This window comes from Eulemur rufifrons, chromosome 19 (assembly GCF_041146395.1).
Source record: "Eulemur rufifrons isolate Redbay chromosome 19, OSU_ERuf_1, whole genome shotgun sequence".
Taxonomy (NCBI): domain Eukaryota; kingdom Metazoa; phylum Chordata; class Mammalia; order Primates; family Lemuridae; genus Eulemur; species Eulemur rufifrons.
The window spans coordinates 91,004,504-91,032,261 of record NC_091001.1 but is presented as its reverse complement, the minus strand read 5'-3'; the positions used below and the strand labels follow the sequence as shown (position 1 = coordinate 91,032,261).

The 27,758-nt window shown below is 38.4% G+C and overlaps 2 protein-coding genes and 1 non-coding gene across 6 annotated transcripts in view; 2 read left to right on the top strand and 1 right to left on the bottom strand.

Moving 5' to 3' along the window:
- BIRC6 (baculoviral IAP repeat containing 6) overlaps positions 1 to 8,036 on the top strand; it is a 220,746-nt gene extending 212,710 nt beyond the window's left edge. For 2 of the 4 annotated variants that reach the window (XM_069494939.1, XM_069494940.1), the window contains exons 72-74: positions 2,507 to 2,695; positions 5,357 to 5,491; positions 6,866 to 8,036. In XM_069494939.1, coding sequence (XP_069351040.1) covers positions 2,507 to 2,695; positions 5,357 to 5,491; positions 6,866 to 7,045 — 504 coding nt within the window. In that variant the 3' untranslated portion in view covers positions 7,046 to 8,036. The remainder of the gene's footprint in view (positions 1 to 2,506; positions 2,696 to 5,356; positions 5,492 to 6,865) is intronic. The other 2 variants (XM_069494938.1, XM_069494937.1) reach the window with 1 other exon arrangement.
- A 7,378-nt stretch (positions 8,037 to 15,414) lies between these two features.
- TTC27 (tetratricopeptide repeat domain 27) overlaps positions 15,415 to 27,758 on the top strand; it is a 146,187-nt gene continuing 133,843 nt past the window's right edge. The window contains exons 1-4 of the mRNA XM_069494121.1: positions 15,415 to 15,734; positions 16,972 to 17,149; positions 19,747 to 19,876; positions 23,839 to 23,979. Of these exons, the coding sequence (XP_069350222.1) occupies positions 15,647 to 15,734; positions 16,972 to 17,149; positions 19,747 to 19,876; positions 23,839 to 23,979 (537 nt within the window). The 5' untranslated portion in view covers positions 15,415 to 15,646. The remainder of the gene's footprint in view (positions 15,735 to 16,971; positions 17,150 to 19,746; positions 19,877 to 23,838; positions 23,980 to 27,758) is intronic.
- Positions 25,268 to 25,367, bottom strand: LOC138400482 (small nucleolar RNA U13). Its single transcript, XR_011236359.1, has one exon. It is a non-coding gene; the product is annotated as a small nucleolar RNA U13 (small nucleolar RNA).

Sequence of the window (27,758 nt, the reverse complement as noted above, 5' to 3'; positions counted from 1 at the left end):
CCCAAAGTGCTGCTGGGATTACAAGCATGAGCCACCACACCTAGCTGAATATTATAACTCTTAAAACAGCTGAGTTCAGTGTAGCAGTATAAAATGTCATTTATATACTTTCAGAAAGGTAAATTTTACAAAATTAAGTATTAGCCGGATTGTGGTGGTGTGTGCCTGTAGTCCCAGCTACTTGGGAGGCTGAAGCAGTAGTATCACTTGAGCCCAGGAGTTCAAGGTTGCAGTGAGCGATGATGACGCCACCACACTCTAGACCCGGCAAGAAATTGAGACCCTGTCTCTGAATGAATGAATGAATGAATGATAATGACCACTGTGTCACCCAGGGATAAGAGAATTCATGCCATAAAAGTATTCTTTTAATTTAATTCTAGTAAAAGTGGGTCTCTGGTAATCTTTCTTTGTCCTTGTTATCAAGTACAAACTTTATAATCCAGTGTATTTCTTTTTTCTCTTAGCAAACAATAAGTTATATCCAAATTTATTTCTCAGTTTATTTCTTTTTTCTGGTACACAAAGTATCCGTTCTTTATGCTTCCTTTAGTGGACTTTTTTTTTTTTTTAACCAAATTGGCTTATGAATCTGAAGTAATTTTTAAATTATTATTTGAATTGGCCTGGCATGATGGTGCATGCCTTTGTCTCTACCAAAAATAGAAAAAGTAGCTGAGCTCGGTGGCCAGCTGGGCAGGCTAAAGCAGGAGAATTACTTGAGCCTAGGAGGTTGCAGTGAGCTGTAATCGTGCCACTGCACTCTGGCTGGGGTGACAGAGCAATCCCCTGTCTCAAAAAATAAATAAATAAATAAATAAATAAATTATTATTTGAATCTATAACTGCCTGAAATTTATAAAACTGTATTTTGCTTCAAAGGAGATGAAACTAAATAAATAAATTACTGGATCATTTTTTTTATAAATTTGTGATGAATATTTGATTTAAATTTTTCTCTGCTTTTGTAGAAAAATGCAGATTATACACTACTGATCTTAATAGAAGAGGAAAAGTATTTAAAAGGGAAGAGCACAGAAACTAACTATGCCCTGGAAGATTATTTTATATGTATCAGATTTGAATTAGGAGAGAGTATATAGCCAGAGGAAAACCACTTTCTTTCAATGATATATCTAGTTTCTTTTAATTTGTCTCAGAATTATACAGATTATAATTTTTTCTGTAGTTGACCTTGACCTCAGTAACATCGTCACTCCAGGTCATGTTTAACCATAACGGCAAATATTTCAGTTTCAAGTATTCATTTTTAAAGTTTTCTAAGGGACTATATGCCTTGATTTCTAAGATACAGATCCACAATATGATTTAATCTTATTTTTTATTTTTTTCAATTTTTTAGAGACTAGGTTCTTGCTGTGTTGCCCAGGCTAATCTCAAAACATTTAATCCTCTTGCCTAATAAAAGTGCAATCACTGTTTGTTCTTTTTCATTTATGAAATAGGTCAATGGCATCTGATGTTTCCCTGCCTTCAGTGATGTTATATAGGTATATTAACTAGGAATATTAACATTAGGTAGACATGAGCTCTCTCAATATGTGTTAGTTATATCAGGAGAAACAAGCCTTCTAGTACATGAGTGGGAGGTTAGAAGTGGTCTTAGAACCGTAAGATCATCTTGCCAATGAGAACTTTCTTTTTTTCAAATTATTTATTTATTTATTTATTTATTTATTATTTTGAGACAGGGTCTTACTCTATTGTCCAGGCTGGAGTGCCATGGCGTCAGCCTACCTCACAGCAACCTCAAACTGCTGGGCTCAAGCCATCCTTCTGCCTCAGCCTCCCAAGTAGCTGGGACTACAGGCATGTGCCACCATGCCTGGCTGATTTTTTCTATATATTTTTAGTTGTCCAGATCATTTCTTCCTATTTTTTTTTTTTTTTTTAGTAGAGACGGAGTCTCACTCTTGCTCAGACTGATCTTGAACGCCTGAGCTCAAATGATCCGCCTACCTCGGCCTCCCAGAGTCTAGGATTACAGGCGTGAGCCACTGTACCCGGTCTAATGAGAACTTTCAATAATAAGGTTTTTGTGATGCTGTGGCAGTTAAGTTTTCTTGGAATAAAAATTTAAAACTGCCTCATGCCTTAAGTGAGTATTGTTAAGAGTGCATGGCTATTTGTCTGTTCTTTAAGAGTAAGAGGACAATTTAAGCACAGTGTTTAAATTGGTATCAGTTGTGAACAAACAAAATTTTTTTTAGCATTTTCAGGAAATGGGATCTTCATGTCTATTTTTATTCAAGCTTTCAAGAATATAAAATGGATATATAAATATTATATAAGACTTTATTTCACCTATTTTAATTTTGCTTTAGTTAAATATTTCAATGTCATAATCATGAACATCAATTTTATGGTGACAGAAACACATGGAAACACATACTAAAAGAGCCTCCTTGTGGATAAGCAGGATATCAGTTTACTGGCAGTAAAAATGTCACATTACAATTATGCTTTACTTTTTTTTGTTCCTCAGGTGTTGGTGTCTGTCCAGTCCCTTATACTAGTAGCTGAGCCTTATTTTAACGAACCAGGATATGAACGGTCTAGAGGCACTCCCAGTGGCACACAGAGCTCTCGAGAATACGATGGAAACATTCGACAAGCAACGGTTAAGTGGGCAATGCTAGAACAAATCAGAAACCCTTCACCATGTTTTAAAGAGGTTTGTTCAATCAACTTAGTGAAATACTTTATTAAAAACATTACAGAATATAGTTTGTTAGCATTATACTTGTCTTTAGAGTATCTGGTATACTAAACTTTAGTTTTTAGAGTTAATCCTAAAAACTTAGTAGTAATACAGCACAGATCAGGTTTAAAATTACCTATATCCTAAAAGATATCAGACCATATTTTGGAATATTTTTATTCCTTATTTTCATTAGTTAACATTCTACTAACTAGCAAACTATCTAAATATGTGACTAAAATATTCCTCATAGAAATATTTTTTGTTAAAGGTCAAGATGCTTTCTAAGTTGGTCTTGCAAATAGAAATTTTTGCCCTTATACTAATGTATATATGTGAATGCTAAGGAAAAGACATGTCTTTTCTTTTTGAAAAAGTGGGATGATACTGAGTTTCTAAGACTGTCCTTAGTACTCTCATGTGCTTTTTTAAACCATATCCTGAAGTGTGGCTCTTCTCCTGTGCTTAGTTGTCTCTCCAGGGTCTGCTTAAGTACAGTTGTACTTTGCACCTGTCATATCAAATTACTTAAGCATCACATCTCATTTTAACTGTCCTGAAATATTTCAGAGGAAATATTAGCATATTATTTGACAGAAAATTGATCTTTAAGCAGATATTATGCATGAATACTATGTAGTACCATAACTGAAGTCCTCTTCTTTATCAGATAGCATTGATGAATGTGCACCAAAGGAATGTAAAAAGAACATTTCATATCTTGATTTTGTTATTACTAAGTGAATTTATCTGCCAGGGTCCTTTGGATGATAAATTTGGATATTTTATTTTTGCAGAGGCTTGACTTTTACCTTGAAATGCTGTGGGAAGTCACTTTTCCTAATATAGAAAATATAAGCTTTTTTTTTGTGCTCTGAAGCATAATATTCTATCTGTATTTAAGCCTGGCTTACTTATATTAAGTAATTCATTTTGCAACCATATTTAATATCAACTGTTTTTGGGCACTGTGCTAAGGTGCTGCAAACTCAAAGGTGAATGAAACTTAGTTCCTGCCCTTGAAAAACCTCTATTCCTCCTGTTCGAACCATACATTAATTATTTAGTACCTTTAATACTCAAATATTGTCTTTAGATATTTAAACTATTTGACAGTTCCTCTTGAATAACAGTCACCTCAAACTTAACACTGAAAAACTGAACTCTTAATTTTTCCTTCCTTCCCTCTCTGTAAATGATTCCATTTATATAATGTTGAAAAATGACCAAAACTAACTTATGCTTAAAGAAGTCAGGATCGTATATGCCTTTGGGTGAGGTTAGTGATGAAAGGAAACACGAGGGACTTCTGTCGTATATGGTGATGTTCTGTTTATTATTGGAGTGGAGGTTACATTGGTGTGTTCACTGTGGGAAAATACATTCAATTGTACACATTTGATTTCTGTATCTTTCTGTACATGTTAAACTTCAGTCTAAAAATGCATTAAAAATACTCAATTATAATTGGCTGGTTTAAGCATAAAATTTTTTTCTAAAGTGATAAATACATGGGACTCAAGAGTGGGGGAATGACTTTTACAAAAAAGCAAATAAATATAATTTGAAACAATAATTCTTCTCATCCTGTAAAACCTAGCGTGCATTAAAGAGGGCACTTGTCCGTGAATGCTTTCCTGATTTTCCTAATCAAAAGTGACTCACTCCTTCTTGAACTCCCTGGGTTTTTTGTTTGTTTGTTTGTTGTTTTTCTAAAGTATCTTTTCCTTGTGTGCTTACCTCCCATCTGGTTCCTGTGGTTATCTGGCTTCTTCATGTGAAGTTGTATCATACTTACTCCTCACTGGCATCAGACACACTAACTGTTAAATGTAATAGGATCTTAATGGTGTTTTACATTCATTCTCAGGTCTTCCTAGTGATTTTTGCTTTGTATAGATATTACCTTCTTTTCTTTAGGTCAGATAAGCTCATTGAACAATGCAGTAGCTCAACCAGAATACAAAATAATGTTTCCAAATTAATGTCTATTTTCTAATATAAATTTATCAGAAATAGACTCTTACTATTACACAGCAAGAAATTTACTTAGTTTTTCAAAGATAGGATTTTGAAACGTCCCAAATATAAGCCACAGTTATTGCAAGGAAATTTAACTTTATAAAATAAAATCCTACCCATAAATTAACCAGAAGATAAAATTAGGAGAGTAAGAATGGGTCCTTTTTTAGGGCTCTATTCTGATATCTGTGTGAATGCCTTTGACATTTAGAATATACTTATCTAGGTTTTCTTTGAGTTCTTTTTTAAAGACAAAAATGTTTCTGTTGTCAATACTTTTTGAATTCTTTTCTCTTGGTTACATGTTTATTTATAGTCACCTTCTGAATATACTGCATTATATATGTCTTGTGCTCCCTGAATAGGATTGTTTAAATATCTCAGGGAGATGGGACATTCTTTTCTGCTATGGAACTGGGTATTTCAACACACACCTGATATCATGAGCCTGATTCTTCCCTGCTAATGATGTAGAGTTCACTAAATTGAATTTTATGGACAGAGAAACATTGCAGTGTCATTTAAATTTCATTTCTTTGTAATGCTATGTACTGTATGTTTTAAATTCTGACCATAAACACTGCTTATTCCACTGCTTGTTTTTTTCTCAAGGTTATACATAAACATTTTTACTTGAAAAGAGTTGAGATCATGGCCCAGTGTGAGGAGTGGATTGCAGACATCCAGCAGTACAGCAGTGATAAACGGGTAGGCAGGACTATGTCTCACCATGCAGCGGCTCTCAAGGTGAGTAAGCCTTGCTAACGTTAGGCCTGTTGATAGCTTTAAAAGAATAGGGTATTCATTGACGGAACCAGTTCACCAGAAGGTAAAGGGAGAGAGGGAATCAAAGAAACATAAAATTTATTTTTAAATTCAGGGGACTGAATTGTTACCCAAAAGTCTATAGACATTTTTCTGTGTCACCCTGACCTGAAAATCTCAGCCTCTGGATTAATCCAAATTTATATCATTTCAACTATACCTTTGCTTTTCTACCATGCTCTAGAAAAGCATGCAGTTGTTCAGCTTGATTCCACAATAGTATCCACCGCCTCACTGGGCCCTCGGAATTGCCATGTTTTGCTTTTTTCTTTGCTGGGCAGTGTTTTCACCTGTTGTCCACAGTGGAAGGAAAATCAGGGCTAGAGGAATTTTGAGTTACCAGCACGTAAATATACTCTGAAACCTTACAGGTGGCCGCAAAGTGGATCTGTTTTATCCTGTTTATATGTCTTATTCCTCCAGCCAGAATTTAGGCTCCGTGAGCTCAGAGGTTTATCTTCCTTACTCTACTCATTGCCTTTATATTGTCAGTATTTAACACAATGCCTCGTAAGTAAAAATTGTTCTGTGAATGTTGGTTAATTTTCAAAGTCAGTTATCGATACAACTAAAGTACTTGAAATGATATTTAAGGTCATTTCTTTCCCACCAGAAAATTATAAACCAAAACTTCACATTCGTAGACAACCAGCCACTGTCTGTTAACATTCCTACATGCTTCTGTCAGTTTTAGTATGGAGTAAAAATTCTTTAATCTCTATAGATCTTTTTTATTTGTTTAAAAAATTTTTTTAATTCTAATAGTAAAATTAAGGTTTTTAAGGTTTATTGTGAGCATTAAGTGAGAAAATTAGTGTGAAACACTTTGCAAACATTTTACATAAGGCCTGATAAATACTTGTTTTCATTCACTAAAATAGCTGTGGATTTATTTTGACTTAGGGACTTGTCTTCCTCTCAAAAACATTTAGTCAGAGGCAGTGTATATGACAAGACTAGGGTTATTGAAAGAGTATATGTATCAAATTAATGATGTCTTTAAGTGATCAGTAATACTGTTTCTGGGTTGGATTGGGGGCATGGGTAGGGACTGTGGGTGTGTTACTCAGGGCTTTTCAGCAACATCAATTACTTTGAGGTTAGAGGTTCTTGCAAGTTTTGCTTACTGCCTCCTATATTAACTGTCTAACACTGGCTTGCACAAGGAGGTGCTCAGTAAATATTTTTAGGCTTGATGCTTTAGATGTTGATAAAGTCCAATACCTCCCTCAAGTGATACTGTGCTAGAATCCCATGGTTTACAGTTCATCATATCAGTTATTTTCTCCTGCATAGCGTCACACTGCTCAGCTCCGTGAAGAGCTGCTGAAACTTCCTTGCCCTGAAGGCTTGGACCCTGATGCTGAGGATGCCTCAGAGGTGTGCAGGGCCACAGCAGGTGCTGAAGAGACTCTAGTGCACGATCAGGTCAAACCCAGCAGCAGCAAAGAACTCCCCAGTGACTTCCAATTATGAGCTGCATTGACGTGGACTTCATAGACACAAAGGCTTCGAAGCACAAGCCAAATATGTCAATATTTGTATGTAAGAAACTAATTATGTAATAGGTAATGAAACTGAAACTATACTATGCCCTTAAGGAGATCCAGTTTAATTCAAGGTGATCTTTTATTTACCTGTACAAGAGTGTAAACTTTTTTGTGCTTTTATTTTTCAATTGTGAGAACCACTGATTGGTATGTTCAACAAATTTGTGTATACAAAGAAATGGATAAATCACTGATATATAAGGGAAACTACCTTAGGAAAGAATGTTTACTGAATGTTTATTTTTTTTTTTTTTACTGTAGAGTGAGGGGTTGTTAACAAAGGATATATATTGGTCATTCTTACAACTACTATTTAAAGTCAGCAACTTTTCACTGAATTTGATAGATTTTATGTTTGGCCGTATCTTCATGCTCATATTTGATTTCTGAAGACCTCCTACATACACTTCAATAAAAGTTAAATGGACATACTCCCTCTTTTTTGATTTACTGGTACATTTTTAAAATAATAAATCTGCCATAAAATGCATTATAGCTGGAGACTTGCACTTGTATGGATGAATTTATTACATTCAACATATTTAATTTTATGCCTTCTAATTCTAAGATGCAGAAAAAAATAAATGAACATGATTTTATTCTATGCCAACATTTGGGCCTCTGAATGTATCTGTTATTTGAATTTAAGTATATGAAAAGGAATGGTCAATTTGAAAAGTCACTCTAAACTGATTTTTTTTTTTTTCCTAAAGGGCTCCTTTTTTCTGGATTATCTGGTTTTATTACTAAAGTCACATGTATGTATTAAACATTGAGGCTCTGTAGAGGAGAGAGGATGTACCTCTCTGGTGCTGTTACAGTACATTCTGTACTTGCCATACAGTCTCATTTTCATGCAAATTCTTCCTAGAGCCAAATAAATAAAGACTTAGGTGAATTAGTATGTCTTGTTTCTAAAACACTTTGCCATGGTGTGAAATGCTATTTCTACAAAGAATAGGACGCTTTCAAGACCTAAGCGTGGGAGAACAAAGGATGTTTTCCCGAGACTAATTACCACAAAGAAAAGGCTAAGGTGATCCTTGCCAGTATTTATATAAAATAAAGTGGTGTGTGGGAACCCTGGAATCTGGAGCTGACCAGGAGAAACTGTACTCTAAACAGTGAGTTGCTCTCTGAAGAAAAAGGGGATTCAGGGGCAACTCTTTCATGTACAAGGTACAGAGCTCCTTCAAGCATGGATAAAGGAAGAACAAACAGTAGTATGTGCATGGGAAATCAAAGGTTCTAAAACATAGTGTTAGGTCTGGTGAGCTACAGTGAGAATGACAAAATAGTGATTGAGTCAATTTATGAGAAGGAAAAAACTCCTCAATTATATGGCACCCACAGGCATGCTAGCTCAACTCTAAGCATAAAAGTATCAGCAGTGAGAAGTAAAAGGACAGTCACCAATCCTCCAGGCCATTTTTTGTTGTTGTTTGTTTGTTGGTTTACTAACTGTCAGGTTCCCATCAGGACTAGATCATAAAAGCTGCTATCGAGGGTATCATCTGCCTGCAGTTTTGGGTTTTTAAAAATCATTAAAATATCACTGGGTCATTTTCTCCACTTCCCCTCCCTGTCCCTCCGCGCCCCCCTCCCCCCCATTAGATTAGACCTCAGAGCTTTATAAGATGAAAGTAACCATACCGGTAATATAAGGTCCAGTTTATGTTTTTTTTAAAAACCAAGATCTAAACATCTAAATTTGGAACCAATTACATTAAACCAGTTCTATCTGAGATCCAGACCTTATGTTAACAGACATTTGAACACTCACTTCGTACTAGGTACCGGTTCCCGTGCTTGAGGAGTGAATGACAGACACGAAAACATGATGTCAGTGCACTCTGGTAAGTTCTGTGGTAGAGTTATTTACAGGGTACTGTTGGGAGCACAGAGGAGGGGTATTTAGGCAAAATGCTGATGCGCACTGAAGTGATACGGTCCGGAAAGGCTTCCTAAATGGAGATACCCCGAGTCTTGCAGGATAAGGATAAAGAAGTTAGCCAGGCAGAAAAAAGTTATTCCAGACACAAGAGAGCGAAAGGGGAGCTCAAGTTACTGGATCTTAAAAGGCTAAGTGGAATGGGATGGCAGTTGTGGTGTTGGAAAGATAGGAGGGGTTGGGTTATCCTGGGCCTTTGCTTGCCCTGTAGGCGATGGAGAGCTCTCAAGTAGCTCTAATTAGGGAAGCAACCTGGTCAGACTGAGGGTGATTGTTCTGCAAGCTGTTGGGAGGCAAGGAGATGAGTTAAAAACCCACCCTAGAGCGCAGGTGGTAGGTCATAAACTAGGGCAATCGAGGGGTGGAGAGGGACAGTTGACAGAACTGGGGAAATAGATATTTTGGTGTGAGAATAACTTCAGCATGTTACAGGCTGAGGAGCCAGGGGAGAAGGGTGAGTGTGGAGGCCTTGCAGATGGATGGAACAAAGCCCAACAGACCGAGGATGGCCTGGGTCCAAGAGCACGTGCAGAGGACTCAAGGAAATGTGAGAACCAGTAAAGCAAATTGGTCTATTCATGAAACTATTAACTATAAAGTTGTCATCTTAAAGAAAAGTTTAAAAACTGCTTAAATACTCTCCTAGCATTAAGACCAAAATCTCCAAAGGCAGACAAATACAGAAAGTACTGTAAACATTTTTTGTCTTTGATGTCCTGTAAGTTGGTCTATGTGGGATAAGATGGTCCAAGGTGAGATATTCTAGTTAATGTGTCTCACACTGTTTGTGTTGAAGGGCCCAAGTTTTTGGTTAGCCATCCCCTTCCATTAGAGACTGATACTTTGTAAAATGCAGTAAAAATGTTGCAGCAATGTCACCTTACTCCCTTTCTGTATTTAGCTCATTGCAGACTGGCAGCAGTCTGTGCGCTGTGAATTGAGTAGCAGTGTGCTAACGACTAAGTGCGGTTTGGGCCCCAGCCAGGTATTAGTAGCTGGTTGTTTATTCCTTAATGCTATTTAGTATTACAGATCAATGTCTACAGTTGCATTGTTTCACCATGCTATATACTTTCCCAAAATTAAAAGTTAATACTGTGGTCAGTACTTATATAGATATAGGTGATGCTGGAATACTATCAATTTTTTTAATCACAGGATACAAATCTTGGGGAGTAATGAGACTGGTTAGACCAAAAGATTCCAAGATGGAAAACATATGCCCACTGGATCAACCTCGACATGGGAACAGACCCATTGCAGACCTTGGGGGAGCTGGATAGATGCGGAGCTGGGAGCAGGCGGGCGGGGCGAGAGAGGACTGGAAGGAGGAGCCACCCCAAGCTACTGGACTGCTGCTTCTGTCTCCAGGAAGATGGTCAGAGCGTGGCAGCGCCTCGGGCTCATCTGGTTTCAATAATACTGAATTTTTAAAATTGGGATAGTTTATAGCTCACTACGGAAAATTGGGAAAATACTGAAAAACAAAATACAATTTTCTGATATCTTTCCTTTAAATCTATTTACGATATAATTGGTACATATAAGATTTTATCAGCTTTTAAAACTATGATACACATTTTTATCATTAAAGAAAATTAATGGTTGCATAATATGGATGTACTTAACCAGTCCCTTACTGTTGGACATTTAGGTTGTTTGTATGTTTCTAATTATAAATAATGCTGTGATGAACATGGTCTATATCTTTGAGTATTTCCTTATGATAAATCCTAGAAGTAGAATTCCTAGGTCAAAGGTTTTGATATATAATGACTATTGCTTTCCACAGAGGTTGTACTCACACTTCCAATATCACATGCTGTTGCCATGCCTTGGCCAGCATTGGGATTATAATTTTTTAATCTGACATTTTTATTATTTTGATCTACATTTCTTCAACATTGTTGATTATCCATCTGAATTTCTACTTCTGTCAATTAATAATTTATACCTTTTCCGTATTTTGTGTATTGTGTTAGAGTCTTTTGATATGGATGAGCTACTTGTACAGCAGAATATTAATTTTTGTCATACTTTTATGTATCTGTCCAGATGGCCTTTAATTTTTAGTTTTTCTCATAGGAGTTTTAAATTACGAAATCATCTATTGATGTTTTCCTTTGTGATTTTAATAGCTTTTTTTTTTTTTTCAAGAGCTTCCCTATGCAAAGACAAAGGAATCATGCATATTTTCTAACTGGGTTTGATTTTGGTATTGGTGTAAGCCTGACTGGAGTTGAACTGGAACAGGCTTGAACCACTTCCTGGCTCCCACCCCCAGAGCCCAGCATGGTGTTGAGAAGGCATATGCCATGCGTGGACAGAAGGTGCAAGCCGCATTGAAAGGAAGCTCCAACCTGCCTACTCTTTCCTCTTCAAAATCTGCCCAGTTTCTAGCAGCTGGCCTTTCTCTCAGCTTTTAGTGTCTTGATGCTTCAAGCCACCAGGCTGACCAGGGCCCTCTGAACCGATCCATGTCCTGGACAGAAGAGGCATCCTCTGGCCACCGCCTCCTCTTAGCTCCTGGATGTGATGGTGCTCCCATGGGCTCCATCAAAAGCCTGCTTTACTTTGCTTCATTACGTGCCCTCCTCGAGTTGCACCACCTGTTTGCCTGTGCAGGAAGAGATTCCAGCAGCCCACCATGTTAGTTGTGTTTTCAGTTTTATTCACTTCTCATTTCTCCAGGGACGGAATTCCCAGTCCAGCCATGTCTGGGAGACGCAGCCTCAGGTTGTGCCTCTGTACCTACTGGGATCCCCAGAATACTGGTCCTCCCCACCTCCCAGGCATCTTCTCTCCATTCCAAGGGCTGCGGCACAGGGTAGGCATATGTAGGCATGGATCTCCTTCATCCTTGCCCCCACCACTTCTGTTCCAAGGATAGTGTCTCAATTTGTTCTGATTCTAATTTCATCATACATTTTAGCACTTTCTGCCTGCCCTGCAGTGTGCTAGGGGCTGAGGATAAAATGTCATGTAAGACTGACCCTATCCTCAGGAAGCTCTAATGAAAGAAAAGGGACCATTGAAATTGATCATTTAGTTTGTGTTTTGAGAATCTTCCGGTTATCAACAAATTCTCTCTGAGCCCATTCCAAACTCTGAACCAAAGGGATCACCTTGGATTGTGAGCCATGGAAGGACAGCTCCTTCAGAATCCTTCATGCAACTCTAGGAAAAGCTGACCCCTTGATCATGTGTCTTCTGGCTTCACAATGAGAAAACTATAACCTTTGCCTCTAAGTAGATGCCCCTAATATGCAGCTCATAGTTGCTGCCATTTCTTGGCATCTATATTGTACCCTCTGCTTGCTATTTGATAATTTAATTGTCATCACTTGGTCTTCTCATAACAATCTGACAAATGCTAGGGGAAAAGCAGCATTAAGCTTCATATGAAATATGGAAACAGGTTACCGATCTGTGCCCCAAGCCCTCCCTCCAATCCACCCTCCTGGACTCTAGCAGGTGACCTGCACCTCACCCCCATCCTCTCTTGTGTCCATCTAGGATTAATCCCTAATTCCTTGACTTTACCTACTCACTGAAATCTGTATCATTGGTCTCTTTTTCCTTTATATGAGTTCAAAGCCTCTCTCTAAGTACTGGTTTCTGAGGAGCTGTCCAAGCATGAGGATTATACTCATTCCCAGAGGGGGGGGTGTGTGTGTGTGTGTGTGTGTGTGTGTGTGTGTGTGTGTGTTTAACCTCTACTGAGGCAGCAAAACTGTATACTCAAAATTCTCCTCTGTTCTGCACCAAGGAACTGTTGGAGGTTAGGGAAATGGTTAATGGGGAGACATGGAGACCCTCTGATATTGGGGCATGGACAGCAGGGAGGCCAGGAGGCACATAACAGCAGCGCCTGTGCACCTTTGCTCCCTTTCCTAGCAATCCGACAGCTCTTACTAATGTCCTTGTGCAATCATTGATACTCACTTTGGCAAATTGTTGATTGACCAGGTCTAAAACTAGTTCTGGTAGCTGCTTATTACCATGGCTACAGAACAGTCAGTCTTTTCCCAAGTTTGTGGGAACTTTTTACATTTCAGTCCTCCACCCTGGTCTTCATTCAGCCCATAGCTGTAGAAGCGGCTATCAAGGATTGTCCTGGGTCTTAGCACTGTTGTTGATTCTCCTTAAGATAAGTTTTTGCCTGTGAGAGCTGATTTTCAGGTTAGCATTGACCAGCATGAGTTCTCCTGATTTGAATCATCCGTTGAACCATCTGTCAGGACAGTGGCTGCGTGGAGACTCTGGAGGGCAAACATGGAACAAATGTACCTAGAAGAATCATGAGAAGGACTAGAGGAAACATTGGAACCATCTCCCATGATTTCCCAGGTCTAATCAAGAAAACAAGTCCAAGTGATGCCCTGTGATAACCAGTTTGCTTTTGCTTTTAGCTTCAATATATGTTATTTTACCTCACTTGTATTATAAATTCAGGCACAGCATGAAATGTTAGCAGTGGCACAGATTCCTCCCTAGTTGGCCAAAAGGAAATGTAAGGCTAGTATCCATATGTTATCCATTAGGTGTGTTACCTATAAATCCTTGGGTTAGAAAATTTCAACTGTGTGTGCATGCGCATGTGCGCCCAGGGCTTGAGCTGTTCCATTTACATCAACCAATGTGAAGAAACAAAATTTTGGTCACATCTTGAATTATCTAACTCTTATGTTGTCCTTAGGAGTCTTTCCCCAGAAATGATTTTACCCTTCGGAATCTTTGCAAGCAGATGCAGCCCACTGGGGTGCTGTACTCTTGGAATGGCTGAACTAAAAGTCTTATAGAACAATTAATTTTGGGTTGGGGCTGACCTTATTTTGACCTAGGAGAAAGAATCCAGGGGCAGTACAAGAGATGCAATCAATCTCAGTGGAGCTGTAGATATCTTGTTAATGTTGTGGCAAATAGTTAAACCCTAAGTATCACTATATCCTCTTTTCTGGCATGAGGATCTTTTTTTTTACATTTATGCATTGTATGCAAAGATTATATTTTTGTTGTATTATTTTTCAAATTGATCGCACTAGCAATAGCTTGAGAGAACTTAATTACAGAATTAGGGTAATGATTGTCTCCAGGGAAGGCTGGATTTAGACAAGCTATTCTTTAGTAATGGGATCACTATAGGCTACATCAAAAGTCTTAACTCTGGGCTTGGGGGTGGTGGCCCACGCCTGTAATCCCAGCACTTTGGGAGGCTGAGGTGGGAGGATTGCTTGAGGCCAGGAGTTCAAGACCAGCCTGCGCAACATAGCGAGACCACCATCTCTACAAAAATAAAAAAATTAGCTGGGCATGGCGGCACACATCTGTAGTCCTAGCTACTTGGGAGGCTGAATGGAAATATCATTTAAGTCCAGGAGTTGGAGGTTACAGTAAGCTATGATGATGCCAGTGCACGCTACCCCAGGGCCACAGAGTGAGACTGTCTTAAAAAAAAAAAAAAAATTATTTAACTTCTTCCTTGGAGCCGAGTACTTGGTGAAGCTTTTCAGAGAGCTGTTGCATCTCCAAGAGTCCTATGTGGCCAGTGTTACCTTGCAGGTTTCTTTCTCCTGGATCTTGCATGGCATACCTCACTGCAGGCATCAAGCCCAGGGACAAAGTCCCTAGTCCTTGCTCTCAGAGCCTTGGTTTTCTCCTAGGAATGCTGCTACCAAGATTAAAGGACATGCAAATAAGGCACCAGCTATGTGCTCAGCAGGGGTGGCTGTATGTCCCCTTGTAGTTTCCTCGTTTCCACCCCTGGGCTCACTCTTCTGCAGCGTTCATAGACTGTTCCAAAAACCTTCCTGCACCAGCGGCCGGGCCAGAATTTCCCACTCGATCATGATTCTTGGAGTGGCAGCGTCAAAACCAGATACTTTCCTTACACGATCATTCACTCTAAGGATAAAGACCTATTCTATGCTGACGGGGTTCTAACCTGGGGTTCACTGACTCCACTTCTGGGGGTCTCTAATTCCCTGAAATGGTGCCCAAATGCGGGAGTGAGGGCCCACGTGCACTTTGCGCTAAGGACTATGGCTTTCACCAGGTAGTCAACAGGGTTCAGACCCCAAAAAGGTTTAAGAATCACAGCTCTAGCCCTTCCAGTCAAACTGCTGTTGGATAAGGCCTCTGTTTTGTCTTGCATTTGAACCCCAGTATTCAGTGGGCGGCACACCGACTTCCAAATCCTCCCGCTATTTCCACATCTCAGGAAAGGGCCTTCTTGGGGGCGGGGCTGAGCTGGACCGCGCCCTCAGCTCCGCCCATTTCCCCGCCCCGAAGACGAGGCAGACACCCCGGGCATGCTCAGTACTCACGCTCTGGTTTGTCTTTCGGGCGGAAGCCGGACCAGAGAGTGAGTGTTTTTCCCAGGGTGCTCCGCGCTGCTGTCATGGCCGCCTCCCTGTGCTGGTATCCGCACATGGAGTTCTAAGGCTGTAGGTGTTATTTATGGTAACTGTCGCCACTAGACTTCGGCGTCTTTGGACTCTCCACTTCCACTTTCTTTTGTTGACTTCTGTGTGACCCTCGTAGAAGCCTGTTTTGGCTGCAGCGCTGTCCGGGGAGATGTGGACCCCGGAACTTGCACTTCTGAGGGGCTTCCCCACTGAGGCTGAGCGGCAGCAATGGAAGCAGGAGGAGGTCGCTGACTTAGGTGAGAGTTTCACCTGCCAGGGACTTAGGCCACCGTGGGAGCTCTGAGGAAAAGGGATGGCGGAGGCCACCGTGGGAGCTCTGAGGAAAAGGGATGGCGGCGACTGTATTTTCATCCCTCCTTTTTTGTCTTCCTTAACAAAATCTAGCTTATTTATTAAGACTTTAGGTTGTTGAGTCCTTGACATGGTGGGCGTGGTCCTCAGACTCTTCACCCAAAACTTTAGGTATCTTTACCCAATGCTTCTCACTCACTGCCCAGGTTTAGTAATAATAACAATAGCAATGACATGTATTCAGTCATTTAATCCATATAATCGGCAGGTAAGGTAGCTACTACTTTTAATCCCACTTTTCAGATGAAGACATCTAAGTACAGATTGGTTAAGTAATTTATTCAAGTTCACACAGCTGGTAAGCAGAAGAGCTGAAATAAGGCAGCAAAGATGTAATTCTTGTGAGCGGTGTGCATTTACTGGAGATATAAACAGTTAAAAGTCACATCTACTAGTGGGATATAGGCACGTCTGGTTGTGGGATTTAGGCTGGACCTAGAAGAGTAATATAAGTATACAGACAGTATATAAGTTTTGTGTTTGTGTGTGTGCGGGGGGGGTGTGTGTATGGGAGTATGTGTACAGTAAGTTCTTCAGGAGGGAGGAAGTTTGAAGTCTGGTCGTCTGGAAAAGTTTCATGAAAGAAGTCAGACTTGAGCTGAATTTTGATTAAAGGGTAAGACTGACAAGTGGAGTAGAGTTTAGCAGGAGAAATTAAAAGTGCAAAGGTGTTGAGGGAGGAATGTGCATGTGATATTTAGGCGAACAGTGAGTGAACCAGCATTCTTGGATTGACTTTCCATGCGGGAGAATAGTGAGGGTAAGAGGAGCCAGACTGTGAAAAGTCTTAGAATCTTGACTAAGGAAACTTTTCTGCTGTCAGTAGGAAATCTTTGAATTTCCCTGCAAAAGGGTAATAATATCTACTAATGAATATTATTTTGAGGTCTGACTTCCACTTTGCTGCTCATTATCAGAATGGATGAGCTTCTAATTTCTGGAGAGATGATGTTTGTAGAATGATGGAGATTTGCTCAGTACCTTATGATTAATGTACAGCAAGCGTTATAAGTATATACATTTTTTGTACACTAAAATGGTATATTTGCCTAATAGCATTATCTTTTACAATATGGAAAAAATTGTTTCTTTTGGATTACTGCACTAATTTTTATATTACAGAGAGTGCATCTTTCCTGAAATTGCTGCTAGAAGGGAAGTATAAAGCCATATTCTTAAATTCTGTGACTCAGAATATTTTTAATTCAACAATGATGACTGAAGAAAAGATTGACAGCTACCTGGAGAAGCAGATAGTGACATTCCTGGATTACTCAGCAGATTTGGACAAAACAGAAAGGTAGAATTTTATTTGAAATTTTCATAGAGAAACAGACTCTGAATGCATTTAATAGCACCATAATAGTGTAGGGCACTGATTTTAGCAGTTGTTGAGAAATCTGGCTTTACATTTACTCAGGACTCATCATGTACCAGTAATCTATGTAAAAACTCTTGTCCAGAAGACCATCCAGAATGAAAATGTAAAATGGTGAAGGATAAAAGAGTTTCATATATGAGATCAGTACATAACTGAGTGTTAACTGCTAATGCCCTGAGCTTCCAAATGCTTAAGTCTGATAGGTTTTAGCCACAGGCAAGACTTCAGATCTTATTTTCCTTTTAACTTGAAAACAGTTAGTTTGATCTTGTTATTTCTGGATTGCTAAGTGTTAACTTAGAACTAGTTTTATTATGTTTTAGGTTGTTATCTTTCTAAAGTTCAGAGAACTGAATGTTTTTATTGTGGAACACTTCTTCCATTAAAGTTTGTGTAATATTATAAGGTTAAGAGTAGTAGATGGTTACATAGCAATGAAACCTAAGCTTTTCAGTGGCTTATATTTTACTGTCATGGGTTTGATACCTTTATCTTTCCTCTACTATCTGTGGCCACCATATCAAGTTTTAATTATCTTATAAATGCATGCAGTTTTATTTTACCTTTATTTCTAGGGAATGGCTTTGTGTAGTCCTTCAACAAATAAACTACTGGGCTAGGTATTGAGGTTGTGAAGTTGATTAAGGCATAACCCATATCGATAAGGAGGTTACAAAAGAATGCTACTATAGGCTTTTTATTTTGTTTTTTAAATTAAGATCCTTTCATTTTTCTGTTTTACTGGTAGTTTACATTTCTGAATTGTCAATCCTGATTCATATTTTTCTTTCTGATGTGTGCACTATCATAGTAACTAACCTTGTGGTGCACATTCACACAAATGCAATATTCACTGGTAGACCAGATTTCTAGCTTGTTACAGAAAGCTGAAAAGAAGAGACATTTCAGGCCAGGCATGGTGGCTCACACGTGTAATCCCAGCACTTTGGGAGGCCAAGACAGGAGGATCACTTGAGGCCAGGAATTTACCAGCCTGGGCAACATAACGAGACCCTACCTTTACAAAATATAAGAAAAATTAGCTGGGTGTGGTGGGGTGCACCTGTAGGGGAGTTATATTAAGGATTTAAGATTTTGCCGCACACCTGTTTTTCCCAAATTTCCTAACTTCTGATTACAAACAGGTTTTGTTGTGACTTTTTTTCTGTAGTGTTGCTTGTCCTTTGCTCTGTCCTCAGTTGCACTGCATCCAGAGCTTTGGCTACTGTAGGCTTGAATGCTTGTTTTTGGTTTTTTTTGTTTTTTTTTTTTTGTAGAGACAGGATCTTGCTGTGTTGCTCAGACTGGTCTTGAACTCCTAGCCTCCGCTTCCTGAAATGATGGGATTACAGGAGTGATCCATTTCACCTAGTCTTTTTTTTTTTTTTTTTTGGAAGGGCCATGGGAAGAAAAGGGTGGCTGCTTATACTTTGTCTTCAGAATGAAACTCCAGGATTCCCTGGCTGTTATTTGCTAGAGTTGAATCCCTGCCTGTTTAGGTCTGAATCTGGAGGTTGACAAACTATGGCTGGTAGGCCAAAATGGCTAAGAATGGTTTTATCTTTTTTGTTTTTTGAGACAGGGTCTCGTTCTGTTGCCTGAGCTAGAGTGCAACGGTGTCATCATAGCTCTCTGTAGCCTCAAACTCCTGGGCTCCAGTGATCCTCCTGCCTCACCCTCCCAAGTGGCTGGGACTGCAGGCATGCACCACCACCCCTGGCTCATTTCGTTATTTGTTTAGAGATAGTGTCTCGATATGTTGCCCGGGCTGGCCTGGAACTCCTAGCCTCAGAAGTGCTAGGACTATAGGCATAAGCCACCACACCCAGCTGGTTTTTATATTTTTAAAGTGTTGGAAACACACACATGTGCCATGTAAAGCATAAGATATTTCATATCTGTGCCTTTAGAAAAAGTTTGCCTACCCCTGTCTTAAGCCAAAGAAGGGTTGAAATATAGAGGTTTCACTCAAATTTCTAGGGTTTTTTTGTTGTTGTTGTTGTAGCAGTTAGTGGTACAGGATCAGTAAAATATTAGAAACAACTTTTTATTGTCAGTTTTCTTTTGTATAAAGTCAGTTTTCCATACATTTTCTGGCAGTGTCAGAGTTGTTAAATAGAATGCAAGAAAAAGTTACAAATGCCTGGACTTGAATCAGGAGAAATTTCTGTGATGATGGAAATGTTCTGTTTCTCCACTGTTCAGTATGGTAGCCACTAGCCATATGTGGCTGTTGAGCACATGAAATATGGACAGTGTGGCTGAAGGACTGAATTTTAAATTTTATTTAATTTTAATTAATTTAAATTTAACCATATGGCATACGGTTATGATATTGGACATTGCAGACTTAAATTGTTTAAGTTGCAGAAATTTTTTTTGATAATTACTCTAGGATAATCTCAGTAAATGTTGGTTGGTATATTTTTCTTAATAAAACTAATATGAAATAGTGTGTTTGAGATTATACCATGATAGTGGTTTGTATTTATTTCTCTAACTATTCTTATATGCAGACAACAGCTGGTGTTCCTACTTGGTGTGAGCAGTTTGCAACTTTTTGTTCAGAGTAACTGGACAGGGCCTCTTGTTGATTTACACCCTCAGGATTTTTTGCCATCTGTTTTGTTCCAGCAATTCAGTGAGGTAGGCTTCTTGAAAATATCATATATAATTAATGTTGTATTATTTATTCTTTATGAACAGATCTTAATTAACTGGAGTTAGTAGTAGGTAGGAAGGAAACATGACTTGGTGGCCTGTACAAAACTACTAAGAATGCTTTTTGATTGATCAGGTTTTCATACATTTCCAGAAGTTCCATTGTCAGTTTCAAACTACTCTTCAGATATTCTCCATTTTATGGAGGCCTGTTAGCTGCTCTTTTTATTAAACCATAGACAGTTGCACCAGTCACCCAGTTGCTTATAATCACCACAGTTACATAAGGATCTTTTCTGGCAAGGCAGCAAATCTAGAAATCTGTTTGATTTTATTGCAGACAAGTTTTGCTACTGTGCTTTAAAATGGCTCCCAGGGTGTTTCCTTTATATTACACATACTTTCTTAAAGTGCCTGGCACAACAGAGGTGCTCCATGGTGATAACAATTATTATTCGTATGTGAAGATAACATTACTGACCGATGTAAGTAGGTTGTCAATGGAATTTGAGTTCCTCTGGAATTTTTGAGCAAATATTCATAGGGCTTGGTGAGTATGAGATGATCTACAAAAGAAGTATGATTGAAATCGAAGTAAGAACTTTGATTTATCCAGCTATCTTGATGATCTTGAACATAGGTGTCCATCACTTAGCCTGGAAAAGGGCCTCTTAGCATCCAAAGCTTATGTAGCTAAAAGGAATCTACCTGTTTACTGTTACCTGGTTTCTCAGAATTAGAAGTAGCAAAGAACATGGCACAGAGTTACGAGAGATTGGTGTTAGTAATGATGGGGTGGAAAGAGAAATACAAAAGCAGGCATAATATGTAAGACACAATAATTAGCTCTGTACACATCAGCTTAGTGAGTCACTATAGATACTGCAATAAAATACTTGAATCATAATGCTGACTCTAAGTCATTATTGAAAGGTTAAAAGATCTTGTCTATCTTATATCTAAGAAGAAAATTTATAATCTACACTTTACAAGGATTTTCATCCAAAATGGGGGGAAAAAACCCAAAGATTATTGCACTTAAAAAGAAGAACTTCAGTTATCTAGAAATTTACTTATATGGAGCATTTATTTCCCTTTCTCATTGTGTATGAAACAATTTCTGGTTTCTATGGCCCCATAGTATAGGGTACAAATCCACCAAACAGTCATAGTCATATATATATATTTATATGTCAAATGTATATATTTGACATGGTCAAATATATGTATTTTACTGTTTACTGTTTGTTACCTGATTTCTCAGAATTAGAAGTAGCAAATGAACATGGAATAGAGTTATGATAGATTGGTGTTAATAATGTGGGGTAGAAAGAGAAATATAAAAGCAGGCATAATGTGTAAAACACAATGATTAGCACTGTACACTTCAGCTTAGTGAGTCACTTAGGGAGCACTGATGTGTTCTTTGGTATGTGATTCACACGTGTTCTGTCAATTTGGTCCATACAGATTTGAGGTATTCTATAGATAAGAAGACTGAAGCTCAGAGTGGTGAAAACAACTTGTCAGAGGTCTAATACCTGTGGGATTGTAATCCACATTTTCTGATTGCAAATCTAGTACTCATCCTGCTTTATTAGTGTAGGAGCACCTGAAAATTCAGGTAACAATTCAAAGCAGTACAGAAATGGGTTTCATGAGAAGTTCAGACCATAAGAGATATTTACATTAACAAAGAGATTTGCGGAAACTGGATTTTGTCAAAGAAGACATTTTAGCTAGGAGTGGATCTTGAACTATTAATAGAACCTGCAGGGTTTTGGGAAATGGATAGGTAGGGAAGAGGAGGAAGTACATTCTAGGTGCAGTCGGATGAGTAGAAATTTAGAGAATAGAGGAGCATGGTGTTTGTGGGAAGAGGATTCTTGGAGCTTGCTGGAGTACCAGTGGAAGATCAGACTTGGTGGGGGGCAGGCCAGAATACAGGAAACTTGGATTAAGTTCTTGATTTTAACTTTTTTATTGGAACTATCTCAAACATTTGAAAGGGCATATGAAACATGTACAATTTAAATAGTAAATCTCCTTTGTACTAACAACCTAGCTTGAGTATCAAAGGTAGTGATATCCAGGTAGTGTATCATATTGTATCTCCTTGTATAATTTTTGTTGTTCTATTAAATTACTTACTTTTCATATTTATGGATTTCATTTTAGAAGATAATGGTCTGAAATTTGTGATAGAACAGGTAACATATTTCTTGTCTCAAAGTGATTAGGATAAGGATTCTTTTTCTTAAAGGCATGCTGTATGTCTTGTGCTTCATCAGTTAGGCCTGGACTTTAGGAAATAAGATTGTTATATCTATTTGAATTTAGAAGATGATTCAGTGAGGCTGCAGGTCCAGTTTGGGCATGTTAGGCAACTTCTTCTCTTGAGTTCTCAAGTCAGTATATTCACTGTGCATTTAGTACCTCTACTTAGGGTTCTCAGGAGATACCTTATACTCGTCATGTCCAAGACTGAACTCATGATGAAGTTCTCCAAACCAGATCCTCTCCTCGTGTCCGTATCTCATTTACCCACACCACCATGATACAGTGCCAGTCAGAAGGCTTGACATCACCCTGGCCCTGTCTTTGAGGCCCTCCTAATGCTTAGATAGCCCTTGGCCTTGCTGAGCGTGGAGAAGAGGTAGAGAGATCTGTGGGGAGGCAGCGTGGGGTGGTAGGAGGAACATTGGAACATTGATTTGGGAGTTGGAAGAACCAGCCTTCACTTAACTTTTATGGATGTTTCCTCACTTCCAAAACTGAGGCAGTTGTAATGGCTTAAAAATGATTCTTCTTATTGAAGTGTTTTTTTTTTTTTTTTAATTCCTTCTACCCTTAATGGACATAACAGGAAACTCTTTATTTGGCGTTTGGTGGTGGTAATTCCTGTTAAGTCTTTACTCCTCTATTCCACTCTTGAATGATGATGAAAGTAGGATAGAGGATGAACCCACAGCTATTTCCTTCTTGCCTTCATTGAATACTTTAAACAATATTCAAACTATTCAGTATTCAAATATTCAGTATTCAAAATGTTCAGTCTTGAGCCAGGCCCTGGCATTACTTAGATTATTTAGTTTAATTCCTACAAGAACTCTCTGAGGTATAGGTTCAGTTATTTCATTTTATAGTTGATGAAACTGAGGCCTCATCAGCATTAAATTTCTAGGAAAAACACACACTAAGAAGAAGTAGAGAAACACGGTCAGGTGTTACAATGTGTATATGACTTTAGAGCCCGTGTTCCTAATTGTTAAGGATTCCTACTGTCTAATTTGTAGTAGCTGTTAAAATTCTGCAGTCCAAATTTTAGAAACACAGATGCCTTGTCAGTTGTAGTAGAAAAATCTCTGTTCAGCAGAGGAGTGAGTTTTTCCCAGGCATCCTTTGAAAATTCTTTTTGTATCCTTCTGGTTTGCTTTGGTCCATTGTTGCTTGCCTCTTCAGCATTTGAAATGTAAGAACTTGTTGATTGCTTGGCTTGATAGGAATTGTGGCGTGGAGACATGCTTTGTAATGACATTTACCAGCTGGTGAAGCATAAGTGAAATGGAGGTGTTTAATGTAATACCAAATAAAGTATTTAATGTAAATACTTTAACATAGGGGCACTTTTTATCGAGGTAGTATTTTGTAGTAAGTAAATCTGTGATGCCATGAGGATTCTTCAGTGCTGGCACATTCTTGAGTTCTCTGTCCCTCTAAAGTTTGAGCAGATGGGTGGGGATCTGTCAAGACAGGCTGGATTTGTAGATCTCCGAGGGCATTGCAAATGTTCTGTTCTGATTCTGTCCCGTGCCAATTGCTGTGTAATAGATTAATGCCTTTGTTTCAAAGCTGAATTAAGTAGAAAATCTATGTATTATTGTAAGATATGTAAAAGTTAATATTTTGTTAAATTGTATCATCTTAGTTTACAAACTTTTTTTCAGGTCAGGGGACTGGATGCTGTTGTTCTGAGCCTGCTGGTTCTAGACGGTGAATCAATGTACAGCCTGACCTCAAAGCCTATACTGCTGTTATTAGCACACATTATCCTGGTGAATGTGAGACATAAACTGACAGCTATTCAGGTGAGGCAAGGAAAGGATCCATGAGATCCAGATGTGACTTTTGTGCTCCTTAACACCAGACTATAGGTGGGATGCTGACAATGTCTTGCTATATTTTGTTTTTTAAGTCTTGTTCTAGGTATTGAATTTCAAAATCTGTTGAAAATAAGCAAAAACTTTTCTTCCCTGGAAAGATTGATCTAGTATAAAATGGGATTATATTGAGTTTCTTTAGTAGGATTTTTGTATGTGTGTGTATGTGTATAACTATTCATTCTCAGAATCTTCAATGCAGATTTAAAAATATCCTTCATAGTCTTGTAGGAATTTCATATAAGGATAATGAGAATGACCAAAATGCAATGGATCGTAATTACTGTTTTCTGGGTCACATCCTACATTGTTTTGTTATTTGGGTTGGATTTAGTAGAGCATTTGTTAGTATCTGTTAAACGGTTTCTTTGTATAAACTAGTGAAGAGAAATACTCATACTCACAGAAAGCTAATATGCAGCAGGAGGTGACCAAAACCACAAGAAAGAAAAAGTGAAGAAAGTCTTTGAAGGTGCAGTGGAGGTTGTGAGCAGCGCAGTGTGCGGTTTCTGTTGCAGACACTCACCGCTGCTGCATTGTAGTATGAAAGCATCCACAGACAATATGTAAACATGTGAGCAGGACTGTGTTCCAGTAAGGCTTTATTTATGGACACTGAAATTTAAATTTCATATGCTTTTCACATCTCACGAAATATTATTCTTGATTTTTCTCAGTGACGTAAAGATGTAAAAACTATTTTTAGTTCTTGGGCTGTATAAACACAAACGATGGGCTGGATTTGGCCCACAGACTGTAACTTGCTGAGTCCTGCTCTGATTGTTGCAACTTGGTTTGATGCAGACCCCATAGTGTCAGAAATAGTAAACCTAAATTTTGCATGAAATCTCCTAATTTTTAAGAATTGGCTGAAGATTTTTAAGAAACGCAATATTTCTTTTTTTTTTTCCTGTTTATTTTTTATTTGCATATATTCATGGGGTACAGTGCAGTTTTGTTACTGATGTGTTGTGGTGAAGTCAGGGCTTTCAGGACATACATCACTGAGAAGCCTGATATTTCCATAGATGTCATATAGACTTGGTCTGTCCTGTGTAAGGGCTTGCTTTCCTAGGCTTTTAAGTTTAGCCACTAAATTTGTTTTAAAGAAGAGGAGAAGGGAAGTGCTGCCTCCAATGGCAACTCTCACAAGAGCCAGCAGATTGGGAATCAGTTGTATAGAAGTGTTTTCTTTTTTTTTTTTTTTTTTCCTGCATGTCAGACGGGTAATGTGCCAGCATTGTCATAACAAGGTTTGAGGGAAGTGAATCTCACACATGTGGGTGACAACCCAGTGCTTATTTACTACAAAGGATCTGTATAGAAGGGTTTTTAATAGATGGGTTTCAACATGTCTTACCAGATATGAAGCCTTATCTTTAATCTTTTAGTGACAGTAGCTTGAATAAAAAATTTTTCCATAAGTTAGTTTGAGTTTAATGGTCTTGTAGACCGACTATTCCTTTGCTCCAGAGAAAGTATCACCAAGGCATAAGGATGCCAAATGGCATAATTTTCTTTCTAGTGAGACTGTGGTCATTAATGAGTGAGACAGTTTTAAGTTGTTTGAAAACTTTCATCATAAAGTATGTTAAGCATCATTTGAAAAATAGTACAAGTACTATCAACAGCTTAGGAGAATCAGTGAGTATGTGGACTGCTGGTTGTGGATGTCATCATTTTTTTTTCTTTGTTCTTTTTTGAGCCAAAGTCTTGCTCTGTCACCCAGGCTAAAGTGCAATGGCCTTGTCATATTTCACTGCAACCTCAAACACCTGGGCTCAAACGATCCTCCTGCCTCAGCCTCCCAAGTAGCTGGGAATACAGGCATGCATCATCATGCCTGGCTAATTTTTCTACTTTTAGTAGAGAAGGGGTCTTGCTCTTGTTCATGCTAGTCTTGAACTCCTGAGCTCAAGAGATCCTCCTGCCTCAGCCTCCCAGAGTGCTAGGATTACAGGCGTGAGCCACTGAGACCAGCCTGGATGTCATCCTTGTAGGGTTGGAGAGGCAGATTATCTTAATTTCTTGGCAAAAGTAAACAACTTTTGATTTCTGTGTAAAAACTTGTTTTTTGTAGTACATCACTATAGAAACATCAGTCTGTGCTGTAATCTTGCCTTTCAATTGAAACATTATTCTATTATAGTTTTTGTCCTTTGGATCTTTACCATATCATTCTTTTAATGATGTTACTAAAAAATGGCTTCTTTGGCTGATGTGGTGGCTCATGTCTGTAATCCCAGCACTCGGGTTGGCCGAGGTGGGAGAATTGCTGAGGCCAGGAGTTTGAGGCTGTAGTGAGCTATGATCAAGCCACCGCACTCCAGCCTGGGTGACTGAGTGAGACGCTGTCTCTAAAAAAGAAAAAAAGAACGGGTTCTTTGATAAATGAAAATAAAATGATAAAGAAGCATCACTTACTTATCCAAGTTAATTTTAACCTTTTAAGTTAATTTCCAAGTAGCCTGATTCCTAAGAAATGTAACAAGCTGTTTATTACATTAATATTATTTTTGTGTAACTATAAAAGAAGGTGATTTTCCCTCACACCCTAATCTGTAAAGTAAACAGGCTAGAATTAGTAATACGTAGTAGTATGTAAGTGTTGAGTTAAGAGTCTTGGCTTTGAAAGCAGACCAGAATTTGTCTGGTTCAACCACTTAACAGCTGTGTGATCTTATGCTACTTAATGTCTCTGAATATCAGTTTTCATATTTATAAAACAACATAAGCTGGCAAACATTTATTGGGTGCCTCCTGAGTACATTGCCTCTCCCTGTTATCTAGGAAGTTCTTGACTAGTGTGACTTTTCAGTCAGACCATTCTGTAATAAGTGCCGTAATCAGGAGATAAGATCTAGAAACTGTTCAAAGCAAGGCTTCAAGTTTGCTTTTTTATTACTGCCTCAGATTTTCTGTTAAGCAATTCTTGGCAAATAGAAAAGTTCTGTTATATTTTCTAGTAGAAAAATAGGCTGTGCTTTCTATATTTGTTTCACAATCTTTCTCCCCATATAAAGATTTTGGGTTAAGAGTTAATTTCTAGATCTAATTTTTAAGAGTTCAGCATCTTATGTCATGTTTTCTTAAAAGGGCAGCCTTTTTGCCTGGATGTATCTAAATTCCCATGTCTAGAAAAGGAAAGAATTCACTGCCAAACCTGACTCACTTATTGCTGACAACAGATCAGGGGCAGATAATTGAAATGTAGACTGACTTCATTGTTCATCGTGATAGGAAAAGAATGAAAATGAGGCAACACCTCTGAGAATTCAATTAAAAGTGATCTGAAATTTCCTTTCTATTAGATAATTCTACCTTTCCTTACATGGACTGAGGAAACAGCATTGATAATTAGAAAAGATTTTGTCATAGTTCATTTGTGGTTACATCATTGTTGTAGCAGTTGTGGTATGTAGCAGTTTAGAAGGAAAGCCCTTAATTAATGAAGAAATTAAGTTCAAGTGAAAAAAAATGCTTTTGAGCTGGACGTGGTGGTGTGTGCCTATAGTCCCAGATACGTGGGAGGCTGAGGTTGGAGGATTGCTTGTGTCTAGGAGTTTGAGGCTATAATGCACTATGATCATGCCTATAAATAGCCACTGTGCTCCAGCCTGTGCCACATAGTGACACCCTGTCTCTATAAAAAAAAAAATTGCTTTTTGGTAATTAAGCGTGATTTCCTGTTAGTTGGTATTGCTATT